At 40.5% G+C, this 21,529-nt stretch overlaps 1 protein-coding gene across 5 annotated transcripts in view; it reads left to right on the top strand.

Annotated features, from left to right (window-relative positions):
- Window positions 1–21,529, top strand: part of VPS13B (vacuolar protein sorting 13 homolog B) — a 382,095-nt gene that overhangs the window by 305,915 nt on the left and 54,651 nt on the right. For all 5 annotated transcript variants that reach the window (XM_048507301.1, XM_048507297.1, XM_048507302.1 and 2 more), the window contains exons 40-43: window positions 2,601–2,797; window positions 4,834–5,015; window positions 7,540–7,889; window positions 19,013–19,174. In XM_048507301.1, coding sequence (XP_048363258.1) covers window positions 2,601–2,797; window positions 4,834–5,015; window positions 7,540–7,889; window positions 19,013–19,174 — 891 coding nt within the window. The remainder of the gene's footprint in view (window positions 1–2,600; window positions 2,798–4,833; window positions 5,016–7,539; window positions 7,890–19,012; window positions 19,175–21,529) is intronic.

Genomic DNA, 21,529 nt, shown 5'->3' with positions numbered 1-21,529 from the left:
GGCTTTGCAGTGAAGCTAGAGAATTGGGCATAGAAAGAACAGGTGGGTAAAAAGGTGACCCTTTGAACCTGCATCCCAGTGATCAGGTCCCAGTCTGTATGCTCAGGACACCCATCCTTACTAGATCGCATCTCTCTGTAGCCTGTTGTTCCTTCATACTCTGTAGCAGCTACCGCTTAGTTCTTGGGCAGTGAGAGACCAAGTTCCCATTATCATTGCCCAATCCTGTCTGACTCTACTGACTCTACTGCCCAGAGATGTAGCAAGGGGGGAAAGCGCCCGGTGCACTGGTGCATCTTCCCTGAATGCCTCTGCCCTGGAATGCCCTTGCACAGCCCCCGGAAATGCCCCTGAATGCCCTTGCCACACCCCCACAGGGGCACACGCCTGGTGTGTAGCGTACACACATATTCCCGCCCCCTTGGAGCTACGCCTCTGCTTGACCCTCCATTTATGTTTTAGTCAGCATAAATTTGCAAAAGTTGGAAACATGCTTTATTGTGGCTTCTGATTTTAAAAAAGAAAACTGCTGTGCCAATGCACATTTCTTCTATGTATTGTGGCAATGATAGGAGCTCTATCCTCAGCAGTAAGGAGTATTTGAAATTTCAGTTGAGTATTAATCTTTTTTTTTCCAAGACCACGATTTGATTTTACTCTTGGGATGCTTTCTCACACAACTAATATCCTCACTTTCCCTGCCCATGAGTCATTTTGCGGTATACACTTGATATCTAAGTTTTGAACTATTATTTTTGGCAGCTGCTACTGCACAAAACAATAGCCTCCCTTAAATTTATGAAGATTAGTAATAACCCCCATCTACCCCAAGAATAAATAAAGCCACATGTTTCAAAAGCTCCAGTTTAAATCAAGGGACAGTGCAGTTTATAAAAATTCTACATCACAATGTGCCCCATGAACTGCAGTAAGGCTTTCCCCCTTGCTTGGTCTTCACTTTTACGTGTCCAGCCATTTTGAATATTTCACACTGTGAAGTCTGATATTTTGGCAGCTCCCCAAATGTAACTACTGAACATTTTCATTAAAATGTACTCTTGGTTTTACAGTGTATCTTATGTTTTCATTGTATCTTCTGTAATTGCTGATATGAAGAGTCTTATCAAGTGTTGCCAACTCTCTCACTAGTGGGCAATCCCCACCACCACCTCCAGGCCCCTACCACTGCACAACTGAACAGGGAGGGGAAATGGGATGGGGGGAGACATCAATATATTTTACCGCAGAGATTGGTGTATTACCCTAGGGCATGAAAATCCAGAAGTGACATCAGCTTGTCTCTTTTCTTTTCTTTTCTTCCCCATACTTTTAATCTATTTTCCCCACATCCTACTACCCAAAGTCCCCCAAGGGTTCCAGGCAGTGGTGCCTGGGGACAACACCTGCTCCGGGCGCCCGGGGACAAGCTTGTCAAGCACCGCCCCTGAGGGCCTGGGGAGGGAAGGAGGCAGCTCGGACCACCGTCACGGCAGCAGACTGGCTCCTGGCAGCAGGCTGGCTCTGTCTTTAGGCACCTCCCCTGCGCTGACCCAGCTCTTCTGAGCCGGGTCGGCACAGGGAAGGAGGGGGTGGGGGCATTTTGCGCCCCCCCCCCCGCCGTTGCGCCTAGGGTCATTTGACTCCACCTGTCCCCATAGATGGCACACCACTGTTCCAGGTACCCTGTTTGAAAGATGACCAAGGGGATTATTTATCTACCCACTGTAATTGTTACTGATCTCTAATAGATGTGCACTGGGGATATTACTTCATTTGTTTGGAAAAATTTATGTGCCATCACTTTAGAAAGCCTATCCAAGGAGACTTACAATATAAAAAATAATAAAAACAAAAAACCAGTGGAAGTTACAAAAGCCCAGGCTTCATAACCAGTACTTTGAATGGTATCCAGAAACAGATGGGCAGCCATTCAGATCTTTCAGATCATATAAAACATAATTAATTTTTTATTATTTATTTCATTTGTATCTTTTCGTCAATGGGTACCCACAGCGGCTTACATTGTTCTCTTCACACCAACTTGTGAGTTTGGTTAGGCTGAGAGACTGCGGTTGGTCCAAGGTGATCCAACAAACTCCCGTGGCATGCGGGGATTCAAACCTAGGTCTCCCAGATATGAATCCAACGCTCTTAACAACTCTGAAAGTGATACAATCCATGCATACCGCTTTAAGTTTAATTTCTACATTCAGTCACTGTATAGAAAGCCTCAGTTGCTTTGTTCAAGTGTTTAGAAAATGGCTTTTGATGCAGGGGGGCAGCCACATCCCATGGATTTTTTTACTAATTAACATATTAGCTATGGTTTTCTGCAATTGTTTGAGTGCTTGTTGACATTGGTAGTAATAACGGAAGATATAGCTTGACCCAGAAGAATAGAATCCTATTAATTTTATCTTGATTAATATTTAACCTTTAAAAGAAATATATTAAGACTTAATAGATGGCAGCGAGTAAAAATCTCAATGGTTTGCCATTGAGAATCCGGAACCATAGCAGTTCTAAAGTGCATTATCCACCTGCTTTTATATTTGTTTAGAAATGACAGACAGCTGAGATCTTGCTCTCTAATGTTACAGATTCCTTGCAGCTTGGAATACTGGGATGAGCTCCAGAAGTCATTTGTAGCATTCAGAGAATTCAGCCTATCAGAAAGTAAAGTCTGTGAACTGCCGCTGCCTAGCATTGACTCAGTGACTGACCAGAAAGAGCTTGTCGCTTCGGATCTTTGGAGGATTATCCTGAACAGCAACCAGAATTCAGGAGATGACCAAAGGTAATCAACACTACTACTGTTTCAGAGGAACAGATCATTCAGGTGTTAATTCACAGAGGTAGATCATCAAAGCATTTCGGGAAGGAATCTGTAACTTGTCCAGGTCATATCCTTTTGCTTAGCAGTGATCTACGACAACAAAATGTTCCAGTTTTCCACTTGAGCATGTAGGCAAATCTACCGTAGTCCAGTCAATTGCAGAGAAATACACTACGCTTAAATCATGTCTGGCCAACTCCTGTCCAGTGTGGCTGTGTGACAAGTCCTGTATACAGATAGGTCCTTTATCCTTTTCGACCAAAAGTACAGTAAACATTTAGAAGATGTTTTACAGTTACCTCAATAATATGACAGATATAAATATTGTTAGTTTTTGAAGGCATTGGAGCTTGTGTGCATGCTACTCTCTCTCTCTGGATCCATGAAAAAAGAAGGAGATGGCATGCATGGCGGGGATGCAGTGCTGCTAAGGTACGCATGGAAATATGTACTTCTCATAAATTGCTGGTGTATTTGGAGGATGGATTTCATACATAACTTGTGTGTGTTTCTGTGTTTTAATAGCCACTAATATGCCTCAGACATTGTATAATTCAGGGAGAGGCTGGAAACAAAATGGATAACAAATCAATACCAAAAAAAAATCAAACATCTGGCTTCTATTAATCATATCAAGTTGAAATTATTTCTTGATGTTAATTGTGAAGGAATGCATTTTCATCATTCAGAAGTTAAGTGTTTTCGACAAGGTTAATTCCTTTGAATGTGGGACCGTCACAAAATTACCTCAATGGTCAGCTTAGTACCACAGAAATGTGAACTCTCTGGGAATTAAGCATAAAGCTTATGGAATTCAGTAGAAATTTTTTTTTCATCAAAGCGTTTAGAACTACAGTCACAATTTTTGTTATATATTCATTTGGGGCTTTTAATTGTACCTAATGTTTTATTAAAACTATTTTCTGTAAAAATGTTGACAGTGGCAATCCTGACGAATTGAGTTTGTTTGTTTTTTGGTGGGATCCTGTGATATGAAAAATATTTAATATTATCTAAATTGAAAAGTTTCACTTGTCTTTTTTATGGACCGAAGAATAATATAACTTGTAGGCTGCTTACATACTTTAAGAAATTGCACTGGATTTCGGTTCATTAGCTTTAGCGGTATGGCCAGATACTCAGACCTAGAAAATGAAAAACTTAGCCATGAATATATTTTCTCTGTCTTTGCACGTTACCTCTTCCGCTAATGATCCATTGTGAAATCCAAGAAGTGCTGTATTTTTCCTGTTGACCTTCCCATCATATGCTGTTCTTTTTCTTTGTTTTCTTTTTCATGAAACATTTCCTTGCTGGTTGTGGTGGGTTTTCCGGGTTGTGTGGCCATGGTCTGGTAGATCTTGTTCCTAACATTTCGCCTACTTCTGTGGCTGGCATCTTAAGAGGTGTATCACAGAGAGAAGTCTGACAATACGTTTCCTTGCTACTTTCTCTTGGTCTTTTTAAAGTAAAGGAAGTTTCTGACTTCTGGTTTTACTTGAAACTGATGCCCTTCCTCAGTGCAAAGGGCTTCGTCTATGGGGCGGAGGAACCTGCCATGATAATTCCAGTGAAAAACACAGCTCCTCCATTCTTACCCCCCTCTCCCCCCCCACCCCAAGTTATAAAACACGGAGGTAAGCAGTTGCTGATTTTTCTATAGCTTTTATGGCCAAAGACAAATAAAATATCTAGTGCTTGGCACACCTTACTCTGCGCATGGTTGATTTTTCTGTGAGAGTCCATTCCAGTTGAAACATACCAATGTTTTTGAAAATGACTGAATTCACGCTCCTAAATGTTAATGGCTCAATGAGTTGTAATGACTCTGCAAATTCTGCCTTGAAGAAATACACCATTTGTTTTTGTTAAACTAGTCATGTTCTACTAGATGCTTATGCCCCTATCAAAGGGTCATACAATAGCAAATGGTCAAATCCTACGAAAAAATGTCTGGTTGTATAGGAGTAACACTGCCACTGCATTTTCCCCTACAGCTCTGAAAGTGAATCAGGTTCTCAAAGTGTGTGCGATCAGCTCGTAACTCCTACTGCACTAGCAGCCTGTACCAGGGTAGACTCGTGCTTTACCCCTTGGTTTGTGCCTGCCCTTGGAGTTTCGGTCCAGTTTGCTAATTTGGAACTTAATCTTTGCCACCATCTTGATCAGCTAGGCACAGGTATGTATCTTCCTCTTCTCGAGAAGATGGCTGTAAATGTAGTTTTTACATCTGCTCTTCTTCCCACCACCTGCTTCATTTGTGCAGCTTCTTGGTGCCTGAAATTATATGCTCAGATAACTTACATCTACTTATCAGTAGCAAGAATGCCTAGGAAAGATGGTGAGTTCAGCTAGTCAGTCCTGCTATTTGTTTCAGGGGAGGCTCAATAACTGCAGAACGTGTTGCGTTTTCTGAAAGGTGGCCACAAGTCCCTCTTCTCTGTATTCTCGGCTATCTGAACAAATTTGGCTCTTAACATTTGCTAACATACTTCCCTGTTTCCGAAAGCTTTTGCATTTTCTTCAGAGAGAGATTTTAAAGAAAAGCGTAAGCACAGTGACCTTAGTTGTTATTCCAAAGAAAAGAAAAATCCATCTGTTTTTGTTCAGTAGTCTGTGCCATTGCATGAATGTCAAATTTATTCCAAAAAAATGTTAGATTGTGTGATTTCAAATAATGCTTTCCAGGAAAGATGAGCCAATATCCGAGCTCTTCTCAAAGACAGAACTTTTTCACTGAAGTCGTTTAATATTTTTCTACCAACAATTAAATATGATTAATAACAAAATTTTCTAATGTTTATTACGTACAGTTTTGAAAGTACCATGCCTTCTTTCTTTTTCCCCATAACAGCTGATTCATCCACTTCCATATTTTAGGATTTCAAATGACGTGCTGCAATAATAGCAAAAGCAGCTTGAACCGAACTCAGCTGTTGCAGCGTATATAATTTTCTTTTTATAAAAGAATTTTGCTTAGGCTGCTATTAGTTATCACTGTTTTCTTTACCAGTTTATGCACAGTGAGGCAACTAAGTATCTAAAGCTGTGGATCACACAGACTGAGTACCATATGTGTCAGATAATACCCAGCCTTTTTAGCGATATAATTTCTGTAAAATGAAAATAATCTGAGTACCTGTTACTTAAAATACAAGCTGGATCTATATGATAGATGCATCAAATGATACAGTCTAGATTTTCTCCTCTATTTAAAATAATAAAGACTAATCATGAAATATCCCCATATCTAGTACATATTACCTCCAAAAATCTCAGACTAGTCTTTTCGGCTTTTTGCTGCCAGACAGCTCTCCATTGGCATATCTCATTGGAAGGTATCCCCAGATTTCTATAGGCTTATGCATTTGTCCATATGGCATACCTATGCCAGAGGATATTCAACCCTATTTATTGTGATGTTCTCTTTTTACAACTCTATCTTATTTTCTCCACCCATGAAAAACTTTCCTGTTTGCTATCAGATGATGACCCATATATTCCTAGCAGAGTAGCAATTTTTGCCTTACTAGCCAGAAAGTTAAGAGCCAAGAAAATAATTAAAACTTGAAAGCATTCAGGTGGAAGTTTCTATTCTTATTAATCAAAGACCATTGGGTTGATTTTAGTTATTTTAATTTAATAGATTTATCAGAATGGTTACCTACTAGTAATGCACCTAGTGTTTTGGATTTTATTTGTATTTTGTATTTGACATTTTTTATTTTATTGTTTTAAAGTGTTACAGCCAAATGCAACAAATTGTTTCCTCATTCACTGTTACTTAAAATACATTTTTGTATACAGAATAATTAGTCTTATTCACAACTGTGCTTGAATAGTTCTGACTCCTTATGCCTTTCTTGCTCTTGAAAATTGAATACAATTTGCTGCTTAGTTTCCCCAAGTATTTATTAATGATGACCGCCCTAGCCCCATTAAAATGAATTTTGTGGAGAATAGCTATTAATACAATGGCTTCCACCCTCTGCCCTGATGTAGTGTCTTATTTTTACTTTCTAGCACCTTTGGGTGGCTCTGATATAGCCACAACTAATTCTTGATTAACTATATTTGCTATGGTGTTTGAAGGTGGCAATAATTTATGTTCAACTGTAATTGTCATCATCACAACCATGGTGGTAGCAGTCAGTAATATTTAGTGGCTCTAGTGCCTTATTATGCTCACTTTTGGATAACCCACACAAGATGCTTAAATGTATACAGAATAAGGAAAGAATGGTTTTGAAAAACAGTTAGAATCAATGTAGTAAGGTGTGAACTCAAGTGCTAAGGTATAAATTTCACCTTGTGATTTGGGAGGAAATAAATAATAAATATTTCTCTGGCACTGTTCCAGTGCTTGGAGATAAGCTTATTGGAACAGATAAAAATGATTGTTGCTCTTGACAGCTGCTAATCTACAGCAAAGAAAAATATTTACTGTCTTTAATAGGGTCATAGTACTTACAAATGGGTTAGTTTTTTCATAATAACAACTAGTAATAGCGCCATAATAGTAACTATCTCAGCATTCTCTCTATGACTTTTTCTTTCTGTATACAAATACATTTTAGGAAATTGTGTGTATGTATTTGTGTGTGTACACATTAATTGATCTCATGATTTCATTAAAGTAAACGCTTGTTTAGTCTTGAAAATACACCTTGAGATATAGAACTGAATTTTATTCTTTGTTTCAGCGACCCCAAAGTTCCTTCATCCATTTGTCTCTGATAAAAATGTGCCAAATGAACTGGAACACTTGATAATCTCATTCAAAGAACCACATATCTATCTGCGGCAGTGGAATGATAGCTCAGTCTTCAGAGAGATCCAGTTTTCCACCACTATCGACTGCAAACTTTTGGAATATCGAAATGTTACGATGCAGGCTCTCGTGAAGCCCTTTGGGATGTTTGGGCAGATTGTCATTTCTGGCAATTCTGTGGAAAAGGCCCTGGACTGCAACGTGATGGTGAATCCCATATTCGCCAGCTTTGGGCAACATGCCGTTCACTCTCTCCACAAAGCAATCCAGGCATGGCAACAGGTAGGGTAAATGGTTGGACACGAATGAAAAAAGTCAAGCCTAGTTTTTACAAATAAAAGTATTCAAAAGTGAGGAGGTACCGAACACTCACTCCGGGGAAAGGACAGGTGTCGGGGGGACCTGGCAAAGTGGCAGCTCTCCTCTCAACAGTACCACAAGCATGGCTGAAAATAAAGAATGGTCAGATGCAACTAGATAATCGACTAATTGGTGGCAAAATGTGCAGAGTTTGTGGTGGTGAATTTCTCTTTCCCAAGGTAGCAGCCATCCTGTACAAATCTGAACATATAAAGGAGGTTTGGCAACAGGTTCAGGACGTTGGAGCGTTGTGGGGTTTCCGGGCTATATGGCCATGTTCCAGTAGTATTTTCTCCAGAGGATCTGAAGATGCCAGCCACAGATGCAGGCGAAATGTCAGGAGAAAATGCTATGGGAACACGGCCAAACAGCCTGGAAGCCTCACAACACTCCAGTGATTCCGGCCATGAAAGCCTTCCACTCTAAATTCTTTTATTATTTCTTTGTTTTCTGTTAATAAGTGATAAATTTATTTTGGCGATCAGGAAAGCCTACTAGAAATTACCTTGCTATTTTGTGCAATACAGTTTCAAAGGGAATCGAGGTTCAATAAGCTAATTTTGATTAATTCAAACCTGTACAAGATCAGAATCTGACCTGGTGAATTGTTACAATATGCAGCACTTGAATCTAGCACATTATGAAAGATTAGTAATATGTGATCGGCAACTTGGATTTGTTTATACCATTTGTGGTCCTCTTACCTACTTCCCCTTTTTATTTCTCTAAAGGTGTTCGATACGTTTTTGCTTTGCATTCAGTAGGGGGGAAATTGACAGTTCAAAGCAGTCTGAACATGTGCAGATTCTCTTTTCTGCAACAGCTACTCAGAATGTCTCGTGCTTCCTCAAGTTATCCTGTCCTGCAAAGAAAAATCATTCTCCTTATCAGACCGAATGCCTAAACGAGGTCTGTGCATTAATTACCCATCACAAAACTACAATACTAAAGTTAGAAAAGATAAAACATCTGTTTCATATCAGAGTTTCTTTTTTCAAGGCATTCCATGGCTTTCTTATTGTAAAAGGACGTTCATAAAACAAGAGCTAGTGTGATTTAAATCTTTACAGCTGGTTCAAATATCACTGTGAAAAAAGAGTCTTTGTAGCTCCAATTTCTGCTTTTTGTCATATTTTTGAGCAATGTGCTTAGCAGAAAACAAGCAAGCAGGAGAGAGAGCTTTGGATGAGACCCGTTCCGCATGGGCTGGGAGGGTAGCAACTACTGCAAAACGGCCTTCAGGAAGGTCAGTTGCTTTGTGCAGTTAAAAAGTCTCTCAGACAGCATAGGCACATAAATAAAACTGTATAAATATTTAAATATTCTTGCCCAGTTTCAGAACATGAATGACTAACTTGGACTCCGGGGTGCCTTAGAGGATCACTGAACTTTGCAAACAACAGAATTGTATATTTGTTTTAAGTAGAGCCACATGTTTCACAGCTATATGGTCCTGACAGGTACATTCTAGGAATAGTTTGGCCTGATTTATACATGTCGATGGCAATGTTCAAATGACCCACAGGAGGATATGCTTCTGTAATTGTTGCTGTAATTTTCTCATTTCCTTTTAGGTCAGCAGTTCTTGCCACCCTCTTCTGATGTGGTGGGTGGGTCTCTAGCCCAGAGTGCATTAGATTAAAAACTCGCCCTGCTTTTAAATTAGGGAACACCAGACATAGAAGTGGGTTCGGAATGGCTCATTATCATTAATTGTTAACAACATGTTCCTTGTGTGGCTTCCTCTCTGCCACATACGGAAAATGAGTTTTCCAGAGGTAAATGTTGTGTGGTGTGTAGGGTTGACTATCAACACAGCACTCTGCCTGACAAAATCATGGCTACTGCAGTTACTTGAATTCTTAACATTTTTAACTGAGTATCAAGGACAAGAAATGTTGTGCACAGTGCAGATAGGAGCTGACATAGGAAGCATAAAGCAATTTGGCCTTGCACCTTTAGGTCAAGCGTTCAAGATTAACAGAAGCCTCTGTCAGTATTTGTTTCTCCCAATATGTGGACTGATTTTTTTTTCTTCAGTAATGATGGCAATTTCAAAAGTAGATTAGACTTTAAAGACACCATAAGGCTGTTTGCTTTATAATTTTGGGTCACATGTTCAAAACTCAAGAAGATTGATTTTTTAAAGCCACTTATTTCTCTTATGTAGGTAACCAGTTCAAAGTCTTAATACCTTGTAATAGAAAGCACTCTCTTAAATGCAAAGGACATAATCCAGCCAAAGCTAAGCTTTATGCCCCACTGACATCAGTGGGAAAGATTTAAGTGTATGACACGTTGAAATAAGTGAGCATCAAAGTGATGAACATCGGTAAGATTTTGCCCAAGTAATGATAATGGAATATGTAAAGGCCAAACTACAGAAAGTAGCTGTAGAATGGTTGAAAGCTTGAATCTCTTTGCCAACAAAATGTTGGCCTAATAAAAACTGCCCGATCACCACAGCTGTTTTCTGTGAGCTGTGGTAAATTTTATTAAATCCACAGTAATACATTGGAGGTTTTAATTCTGTAAGATCAAATGAGCAAAATGATTTTTTTAAAAAAGGCTGTATTTCTATAGTTACACAGAATTTTTCACTATATTTTACCATTTATAAGGACTTATTTCATATTCTAAGGAAAACTAAAAGGTGTGGAAAATAGGTGAGTTGAGTGAAATACCTCCAGAGCCTGTTCCCTTTGGATGGTACTTTACAAAATGTCAATCATCCCACCTCAGGGATGTAGTAATAAATGGTTTCTAAAATGTCACAGGAGGTATCACCTTTTAAAGATGAGGGAATCCATACATTTGTTCCTGCCAGAGTTCATGCTGTGGTTTCACTTTTTTGTTATGAGCACATTGATCCCAGTGTAATTAAGAAAACTGAAAGGAATCCCAAGATGTCAGTTATCAAATTATCAATTGTTTTCCAGGAAGGTTAAGGCAGAATTGGAAAAAAACAGAATATAGCCGTATTCTTAGAACACATATTTCTGTGTCCACAATGGTTTGGTTCTTCCTGGTTCGACTGGAAGGCTGCTTCAAACATTTATTTTTGATCAGCCTGATCCTGAGACCCCATATAAAATGTTATGGCTAGATGGTACTGGCAAGACAAGATTTGCCATTAGAGCAACATGGAAGCCAGGCAGCCTTGTAACTTTCTGTCGATTGAAAGTGATGTGACATTCATAGCTTCGTGGGTTTCCTATAGAGATACAAACAGCTTGCCTAAATAAATGGTTTCCCAAAGACCTGCAGATCGGTAATCAGCTTAAAGCCCTGCCTTGCAATTTGATAGTCTGGAAGGCTACTTGGAAGGGAGGGAGAAGTGGTCCCTCTTCAGGCTTCTCACTCTGTTCCTTGGTTGTTCAAGCTGTTGTTATTCTTCTCCCACTTGACAACAGGAATAGCATACAGGAAATGGAACGATATTCAAACGGAGGTTTTGCCTAATGACCAGAGTGTTGAAAACTGTATCTTGAACCTTAGTAACAGTCTCACCTATGTGTGTGTTGTATGTGCATGTGCCACTCCCTTCACCTTCACATCTTGACCACAAATCCTTCCCTTCTTGGTTGTGGTGGGTTTTCCGGGCTATGTGGCCGTGGTCTGGTAGATCTTGTTCCTAACGTTTCACCTGCATCTGTGGCTGTAATCTTCAGAGGTGTATCACAGAGAGAAGTCTGTCACACTTCTCTTCCCTTCTTCCTTGTTCTCTCATCCCTTTTAAAATTTTCTTTCTCCTCCTGTTTGTTTGTTTGTTTGTTTATTTGCCAAGTGTGCCCATCTCCAATGGAGGGTTTAGTGTATTTTGTGTAAATATAAGTGGGGTTTCAATCTTGTCTGCTCTGATATTAAGAGCGAGCAGATTAGGCAAATGTCCAGTTGGGTACATAGGAAAAAATGAGAAATAAATCTGTTAGAATCCCTTGGTTCTTTCAAAAGGACTATATGTACAATACAATATATAAGTTAAAAACATAGAATTAAAAACAATTTACTAATCAATTACTAATTAAAAGATGACAGTCTAATTTCATACCTACTATATAATACTAAAAAAAAACCCATTCTGATGGTGAAATCAGTTCATCAATGGTCATAGGATGAAGACCGACCATGATCTAGAAGAAACAAGTCCTCAAGGAATTGAGACAAGAAGAAATCCAGGAAAAGTAAAAGAACCAGCAGAGGGAGGGAAAAAAGAGAAAAGAGGGAAGAAAAAAAAAGAAAAAGAAAAGAGGAGAGGAGAGAAAAAACAGGGAGGAGGGGAAAGGGAAGGGAGGCCAGCTGAACTACTGAATGGTGGCTGCCTCAATCGTTGCCTGGTGGAAAATCTCCATCTTATAGGTCTCATTTGACAGAGAATTCCACCAGGATGGGGGCCAGATTGGAAAAGGCCCTGGCCCTGGTTGAGGACAGCCAAATCATCCTGGGGGCAGACACCTTTAATAAGTTGTTTCCTGAGGAGCTTAAAGCTCTCTGGAGGGAACATTGGAGAGAGTGGTTCTTTATATACAAAGATCCCAGACTGTTTAGGTCTTTCAAGGTAAACATCAGAACCGTGAACCTGATCTCTTACTCAATCTGGAACCAGTGCAGCGGAGCACAGATTGAACATGTGTCTTCCATGGGGTCTCCACTGGGACCCACGCTGCAGCAATCTGAACCAGTTTCCAGAACAACTTCAAGGGCAGCTCTGCACAGAGTGAGTTACAGTAGTCTAGGCCAGAGGTTACTGTTGCATGGATCACTGTATCCACATCAGCGTAGGACAGATAGGGGGCCAACTGCTGGGCTTGATGGAGATGGAAAAATGCTGTCCTAACTGTATTTGCAGCTAGGGCCTCCAAGAAAAGGGAAATATCCAAGATCATGCTGAGACTCTTGACAGTGGGGCTGATACCTGCTGAGCCCCGTCCAGAGTGAGGAACTGTATCACCTGATCTGAGCTACCCCAACCCAGTCATAGGATCTCCATCTTTGATGGGTTCAATTTCAGGCATCCCACTACAGCCTTTAGGCAACTGGCCAGATCTCCTGTGACAGTATCTGGCTAGTATCTGGCCAGGCAAACCAACATTCAATTAAAAAAAACCCAACCTTTTCCCAAAAGAAACAGCTCCTGGGCAAAACCATCACAAGGGAATAAAACCAGCTGATTCTGCACTACAATACCAGCAAAATCCAGAACACTTCAACTTTTTGGGGGGTTAAATATAATTGATTGAAGATCGTATGTAGTTTTCCCTAAAATTCAAACATGCAGATCCATCCATATGATGAAGCAAATTCCAAAACTTTGTTAAAACTTCATGTTCTAGTGCTAAACTCCTAACCTGGGAGTTTCTATTTGTTTTTGTTTTATTTTTGGTGTTGTTTTTTGTTTTTGTTCAGAAAATAATATCTTAGGATTCATTTTTATGCCTTATTCGATAATCCCTATGAGTTGTTTTTCATGATATTCTACATCACTGGGGATGGAAGGCTGTGTGAATGAAATACTAATGTATATTGCAAATTGTTCTGGGATGTTGATTATGTATCATTGTGCACTTTGAATGTCAATAGAGTTTATCAGCACACTCATTAAGCTCTGGTTTCTGCTTTGAGTTTGCGGATTTGTGGCTTTGGCCAAGCCTTTCACTGTTTTCTGCTTTCACCGCAACTCTTCTTGTTCTCCTGGCAAAGCACCTTCCCCTGGCAGGCCTGGCTAGGTGTTTGGGGTGGGGAGGGGGCAGGTAATGGGCAGTGGGCCAGTCTCCACACAGGGCTAACTGTGTCCTGCATGATGATTGGCTAGGAGATCATCATCGCGACATTATAGTAAAGGGATACCATTGGGATATTTATTAGATGTTAATTTAGGGATAATCATCGTTTTAATAGCATCAATCCATTCTAGAATAAAAAGATTAAATTTTTTCCATAATGGAAGTTTTAGCTCAATATCAGACATGACAGGTTTGAAATTATTCTCAATCATTGTAGAGACTTACCTTCACACCCAAATATTTAGCTTCATCTTTTTTCAGCCAATTGGCAGACTCCTATTCTTCAAAGAAAAGTATTAAAAGTTCGGGAGGAAAAGATTGTACCTCAGATAATTCAATTAAACTTTTTCTTTAGCATTTTTTTTCTAAATAAAGTTTGCTCACAACTAAGTTCACACTAGACACAGTTACAAATATCACATTATTTGTTGCCCTATATAGACACAGGAGTACCTCACACGGCTACTAACATATAACAGAACGCATTAATTAAACATAATCACTAAATATTTATATTTTTTGACAGAGTTATTGGCCAAGGCCTGAGGTCCACACCTCATGCACATCCACAAGCCGATCTCAAGTAGATACAACAGAGGGCCTAGGAGCCCTTGCTCTGACAGCACACTGATTAGTGCTGCAATCAAATGAGGTCCAGGTGGGTCCAGTTGCTCCCTTTCTTCCACCCAAGCAATTAAAAAAAAGAGGCATTACTGTACAGGCAATGAGGTGAGCCTACGTGATAAAAGCAGCTACTATGCATAATACACTCGCCCCTCTTCCCAGATCCTCTAGATTTTGATTACTTTAAGGAACAGTATTTCATAAATCCAGAACAAGGAAATCCATGTTTGTGGGTAGATCTATGGACATGTGGGTATGGCAGTTTGACAGAGAAAAGTCATAGATCCACCACTAGAGAATGTCAAAACAAACTGTATTCTCTGAAGTGGCAGTGGGAATGTCTGCCTTGTTTTTCCCCCAGATACTACTGTATACAGTATTTACAGATTCTCTGCAGTAATCTTTTCTACTTATAAAAATCAGAGTGTTGGATTTAAGGAGATATATAATACACCCCAGAGCCTGTGACCTTGGGGAGTCCTGAAAGAAAATCTCCTTACATTTAGCACTGTCCCAGCAATCTCTAACAATTTCTTCTGAACACACAGACTTTGGCCATATTTACTAGGCCAGTGACTCTCATCCAACCTTCAAGGACAGATGTTCCTTCATCATCTAATCCCTCTTTTTGGCAGCCCTGGTATTTAAAAAACCCTCTCCTTTAACACCATATTTCAAATGAATCAACTTTCTTTCTGTCAGCTTTGTTCATTGTCCAATACTTAATACCTACCCTTGTATTTTCTGCCAAATGTATTTATAGATATACACTCATTCTCCTCTATATGCTGAATTCACTTATAGATGGTAACATCTGTAAAAAGCCAATTAAAATAATCCTCCAATTCTAAAGCTTACAAAGCAGCTTCTAACCTGAACTCTCCCTAAAAGCATGACTGGACTGAGGCTATTGTACTTTGGTCGCAATATGAGAAGACAGGTCTCACTAGAAGAGTTGAAGACAGCTGGATATGAGGAAGACCCAACATGAGATAGGTTGACTCAATCAATGATGCTTTCACCCTTAGGCTGTTTCCGCACATGTGCGGAAACGCAGCTCCACCAGCATGAATTGTGCCGATGGAGGCTCGGGGACTGTTTGCACGCTATCGTGCAAGAGGCCCCGACTTTCCCCCCAGCCGGAGAGCCTCTCGATCAGCCCCCTCCACTGACCTTCCTGTCCAGCATCGCTCTGGAGGGCTGCAGGGACCTGTCCACGCTGCCCTTTGACTTCCAGGGGTCAGAGGGCAGCGTGGGCAGATCTCTACAGCCCTGCAGAGCGATGCTGGACAGGAAGGTCAGTGGAGGCGATGGGAAAAGCGGCGGCGTCCTGGGAAGACGCTGCTTTGCAAAAACCTCGCTTAACGAGCGAGATTTAAAGCGGCAGCTTCCTGGGTGGCCTCCTGTGCGAACAGCACCCCAGGGGCAGTTTGCAAGATCTGAGCAAGCCTATTAATGAAAGGACATTCTGGAGATCATTAATTCATAGTGTCGCCATAAGTCCGACATTACTTGATGGCACTTAACACCTACAGAGGTATTAAGTGGGCTAGGTAAGTTTATAAGGTTCATCTTCACATGGCACTCTACCTTTTCTGCCAATCTTGATTGTTTTTAAAAAGAAAATGAAGAAGCCAAGGGGAAAAGTTAAAAAGAGAACTACAGGAATGTAATAAAAATGTTATGCTAATGGATAAGGAAGTATATATATTTGAGTATGCCATTGCCATAGAAACCAAGTTCTGCTTAGGGATACCCAAGCATCCTACAGATGTTCATAGTTTGCATAGCTAGAAATTAATAGATCACATATATACACACCTAACTGAAAATTTGGCATCTGTGTTTGCCTAAATGAAGTGTTGACAGCAGCAGCTACCAGACTGTGCTCTGTGGAAAACTGGTGGCCAAGGAGGAGTTGGCTGGCTAGAGAGACCTGGCCATCTTCCTCGCTTTTATATGCGTATATGAATTCTCAGGCATTTTGCTGACAGGACCTTGAAGTATATCTGTAAACAACAAGGAAAGAACCTGTCTGCTGTGGAAGTAAAACATCACTGGGAAATAAGTCTAACTTTTAAGCAAACTGAACGCCATCTTGAAGCTGCCAAACAATCCTTCATAGGGGAAAGTTTTCAGAGCAGATGTAAGACTCAATGGATGGGGAATGGGGAATAACATGAGATGTCTGGATAGTGGGAGTGAAGGAGGAAATGTAGAGCTCAGTTGTTGGATCTGCTGGCTGAAATGAAGTGGGTGGACAAAAACACAGATTCCTAAATGTTCCAGTATGATTTCAGACTAGGAGTAGGGATACCCAGTTCAAATTCCTATTATTCCATTAAGCATCGGTTGATTTTGTTCTAGTTACCAGTGACGTATGGCCCTAGGGACATGGGGTACCCCATGTCCCTGGGCTCACGCCTTTGGTCACGTGTGGGGTGCCAGATGCCCCCCCACGTGTCCAAACGGGCAGCCCCTCTTCCCTGCCTACAAGCCGGCCGCGAGTTTCCCTTGTGCTCGTCTTTTAGGCAGCAAAGGAAGCTGGAGCCAGCAGCTACATAAAGTAAAAAGCCCGGATTGCTTGGCGGGGGGGATGGGGGGGGGCTTTTTGTCTCCAGGCGCCATTTGGCCCAGTGCACCTCTGCTAGTTACTCTCCCAGAAATACAACTTTACTTTCTAGGATTCTTATGAAGATAACAGGAGTAAAAAACCATGCCCACTGCCCTAAGTGCCTTCCAAGGGCAAGACAAAAATTTAATAGACATCCTTTTGTCATTTCATTGAAAAGTGATTGTTGTGAAGTGGTATATAGCAGTCTTGAATTGAGAGACAGGACAGAAATATCTTAAAACAATTTGTAAGTATTATCTTTTTTGTTATTTTTATTTTTTCACAAAATGATAAAAAGAAAAGATTTACAAAAAGAAAGAAAAAAAAGAATAATTACATGGATCTGCAATAATCAATATGCTGAAGAAAAATCCCACTTAGATAAGAAAGAAAGAAAACCTTCCTTTTTTCATACATACATTTTAGTGTCCCATTTGTGTCTTTATGCTATGTAAATGCTGGTAAGAAAAAAGCTTCTTCTCTCTTTCCTTCTTTTTTAAAAAAATGTATTTGTAATCTTTCAGTAGATTAAAAATCATGCCACAGATCCAATAAAGGAGAAAAATAAAATAAGAGAGGAAAAACAGAAAAAGAAATTTGCAAAGCCCCAAAATTAAACACCCAATGAAAGTGAACATGGAAAACTGCAAAGAGGGGGTAAAAAGACAGAGAGACTGCTTCTAAAAGCTCACACTTTACTGATCCAGCAGGCTAGTTCTTATGTTCTTATGATCTTATGATCCTTATCAAAACCAGTGGGTCAAAAATAAACCCAAATAGTTCACTTATTGAATTAAAGGTCCCCAAAACTTCCTGAGGAGGCTAGAGTCAGACCCTCTCTGCCCTTAAGCCAGCATTCACCCCTTTCAGTAAAGTATGTCAGAGAGCTCCAAAAAGCTCGATCTGTTTGAAGCACCATCTTCCCCTGAACCCGTAAGAAATGTATCTTGACAGAACCACCCGCTTTTCCGCTGGCACCCAATAACTCTCCAAATACGTGATATTACAGATATAAGGAATGGATCCCCAATGCTTCCCTAAATTTATGCAACTGTCAGACGTATCATTCATACATTGTTACTGGTGGAAAGGTGCCCAGAGTGCTCTTTGCTCCATTCTGATCCCTCAGAACGGAGGCCAAATACAAATAGAAGGAGGGCGGAATGATCCTACGGTGAGGAACAGTGTATGTCAAGATGAATTTTGAAAGCGAGCTGGATAGTGTGATCTTGTCAGAAGTTCATGATGTACTTTAAGAATACCCATGTGGATTGACATAGCTGCTGTCCAAGTTTCACCCCCACATTTCCTGCTAGGTAAATATGTTGAAATAAGAGTGCAGATCCAGAACACTGAAGCGTTTCAGGATATTTTAGATGGATTATAGAGGGGAACGTGTACCTCAGTGGCCTTGTTAGATCGGTTCTCAGTATTAGAGGAAGCTGTTGCTACTTTCATACTTCAGAGATATGTTTGCATACAATCCAAGGTCAGTGGCCAAATGCATCTGTTGATATAATTGTTTACTTTGAGCTCAGAAGAGATTCTAGGAATGGCATTATATTTTTCTGAAGCTTCACTCTAATTTTTGAAATTTCAGTCCGCCCCTGGCTTATCTAGTGATTGTAATGCCCTGCTGGAGTATGTCTATATGTTACGTTACTGTTGTTCACATGTGAAAAATCTCCTCAAGCTGGTCTCCAGTACACTTGTCTGCAGTGAATGATGCCTTGTTTCCAACACATGTTATTTTGTCTCAAACAAACCTTTAAAAATTAAGATTTCATTGTCTTCTTTAGCTTTGGGTTGTTTGTGGTTTACAGTTGAAGGAACATAAATGAAAATACATGTTTGGGATCCATAAATTTCTTTGCCGTTTATGATACGGAAAACTTTGTAGGCAAAGCTTACGACGGGAGAGGGGTTTTTTTTGGTGTAGAAACATTCGCCACTGGGCAGACAGCTGCCAAACATCTTGCAATTAATCTGATGCTTATTTGGCTTTCATATTCTTTTCCTTTCAGAACCAGTGCCCTGAGGCAGAAGAATTGGTCTTCAGCCATTTTGTAATCTGTAATGACACACAGGAGACACTGCGGTTTGGCCAGGTGGATACTGACGAAAATGTTTTGCTGGCTAGTCTCCACAGTCACCAGTACAGCTGGCGCTCTCACAAGTCCCCACAGGTACGTCGGGGGGGGGGGGGACCTTACAAGTGCAGTGATCGTTAAAATTGGGTGGTGTTTTAATCATTGATTCTGTTATTTTATTCATGCGTTCAGCTATCTTTAGCTTTCCAGATTCCAGCTGGAGTCGCACGCTTTAGCTACAACAGACACTAGAGATAAACAGAAAGGATGAGAAAACCCAGAAGTGTTTAGATTTAATTCAAGTTTGGAACTGAACATCCTCACCCTTTCCAATTTAAAAAATAAAACATTCATAGAACTTCAGGCTTCTGAACCAAGTGCAGCAATAACTTTCCAGGTTTTTGGAAAATTTTCCCTTTTTTGTCTCCAGTTGTTGCAAGTTTACTCTTAACATTGGTGGCACAAGCTCCTATTGAAATTAGGCCATACATTGGTCGGAAGTGACATTGTCAAAGTGGTAGGGGGGGGGGCGACCCCATTGTGATCTGCTTCATTGTTTGGGTGATCCACTCCTTTCATCCTTATCGACACTGATGCTGCCACCTGACTAAATTGTTTTTAAAATCCTACATGAGTCACATGAGTGCTGCACATAAATATTAGTGGGATGTGTCTACATGTGATTTTTACTGCAGTTGCCTCTGGGTCTGGCTTCATAGCGTGTGGGTGTATGTACATAGTAAAAAAACTTTGTGTGGAATTATTACACCTTAGTGTTTACTGATGGTTTTTGGAATTACTTCCTTTACCAGGCCAATTCTATAACTGAGAAACAGTAATGAGAATATGCACATGAAAAGCATTGTAAAGGTACAGAGTCATCTTCATATCTTTTCATGAAAAACATCAGAATCAGTTTTTAAGTTCCTTCAGTCCTACTCTGACAGTTGTATGGGTGCTTTTGCTAGCATACATGTTTCTCTTTCTAGCTTGTCTTGCAAATTCTGAAAATCAGTCTTATATAATGTATGCCACCTACCAGAACTTGCTCTGTAAAGATATGTCAAGTTATTGCAAGCACTTGGATCAGAATTAGGAACCTTCTACTAGCTCTTAGGTGGCTTCAGCCATGATGAAATGCATAGGCAGAAAGCACTTCCAGTAGGTAACCTGCATATATATTATTGGTGCATGATTATTTCAAACTTAGAACATAAGAACATAAGAACAAGCCAGCTGGATCAGACCAAGGTCCATCTAGTCCAGCTCTCTGCTACTCGCAGTGGCCCACCAGGTGCCTTTGGGAGCTCACATGTAGGATGTGAACGCAATGGCCTTCTGCGGCTGTTGCTCCCGATCACCTGGTCTGTTAAGGCATTTGCAATCTCAGATCAAAGAGGATCAAGATTGGTAGCCATAAATCGACTTCTCCTCCATAAATCTGTCCAAGCCCCTTTTAAAGCTATAAAGGTTAGTGGCCATCACCACCTCCTGTGGCAGCATATGTATTGCACTGTGGCAGCATTATGTATTGCACTGTCCAGCCATCCACCATACTGTACTCCTGGTGGCTAGAAATGAGCATATGTATCTGCAGTACAACATGGGTGTGTGATTGTCAAACATCACAGGCTACCTTTCGTTTGCTTCACAGAGGTGTCTTCCATGTGTACATTTCATCACATTCGAAGAGACTCATAATACTGACAGCTGCCAAAATTAGCCGTCATTAACACCCATGGAAGCAGGTGGCTCATCATTTTTCAAAATCCTAGGGAGGGCCAACATTTCTTTTAGATTTTCTTAGGAAGTTGAAAGAAAATAGTGCGTAACCAACTGCTGGAATTCTCTGCTACCAGATATGGCAACGATCATTTGAGACCTATCTATGAAGGTCTCTTAGCCAGTGTGGAAGCACCAAGCTCCAACATGCCTGGGAATACCACTGGCTTCAGGGGAAGATTGTTGCCTTCATGCCTTATTTGTGGGCTTCCCAGAGTCGCTGAGGGATACAAGGCCCTGAATTGGATTCACTTTTTAGTTCTTAAATTTTATGAAAATACAGACAGGCAAGTAATCTCCACTTCCTACTATCCTATTGGGTTTTTGATTGGGGCTTTTTTTTAACTTGTGGGGTACAGCTGCAGAATCTGGTTGTGAGACAGTGTGATCAAATGGGTAAACAACTCTGGGCTAAGATATGGGGAACCTGAGTTCAAATTCCACTCCAGCTCTAGATTCAAGTTTGTAGCCTTAGGAAATTACTTTCACCCTCCATTCTCAATTTGGAAATGACAGCATCTGCCCTTTTTCACATGGTTATTTTGACCAACACACACCAATTACATGGTTATTTTGACCAACACACACACACACACACACACACACACACACACACACACACACACACACACACACACACACACACACACACACACACACACACACACA

Source organism: Sphaerodactylus townsendi, linkage group LG09, assembly GCF_021028975.2.
Source record: "Sphaerodactylus townsendi isolate TG3544 linkage group LG09, MPM_Stown_v2.3, whole genome shotgun sequence".
In the NCBI taxonomy this organism is placed as follows: Eukaryota; Metazoa; Chordata; class Lepidosauria; order Squamata; family Sphaerodactylidae; genus Sphaerodactylus; species Sphaerodactylus townsendi.
The sequence above is the reverse complement of the archived record's forward strand: the minus strand, read 5'-3'. Positions and strand labels throughout refer to the sequence as shown.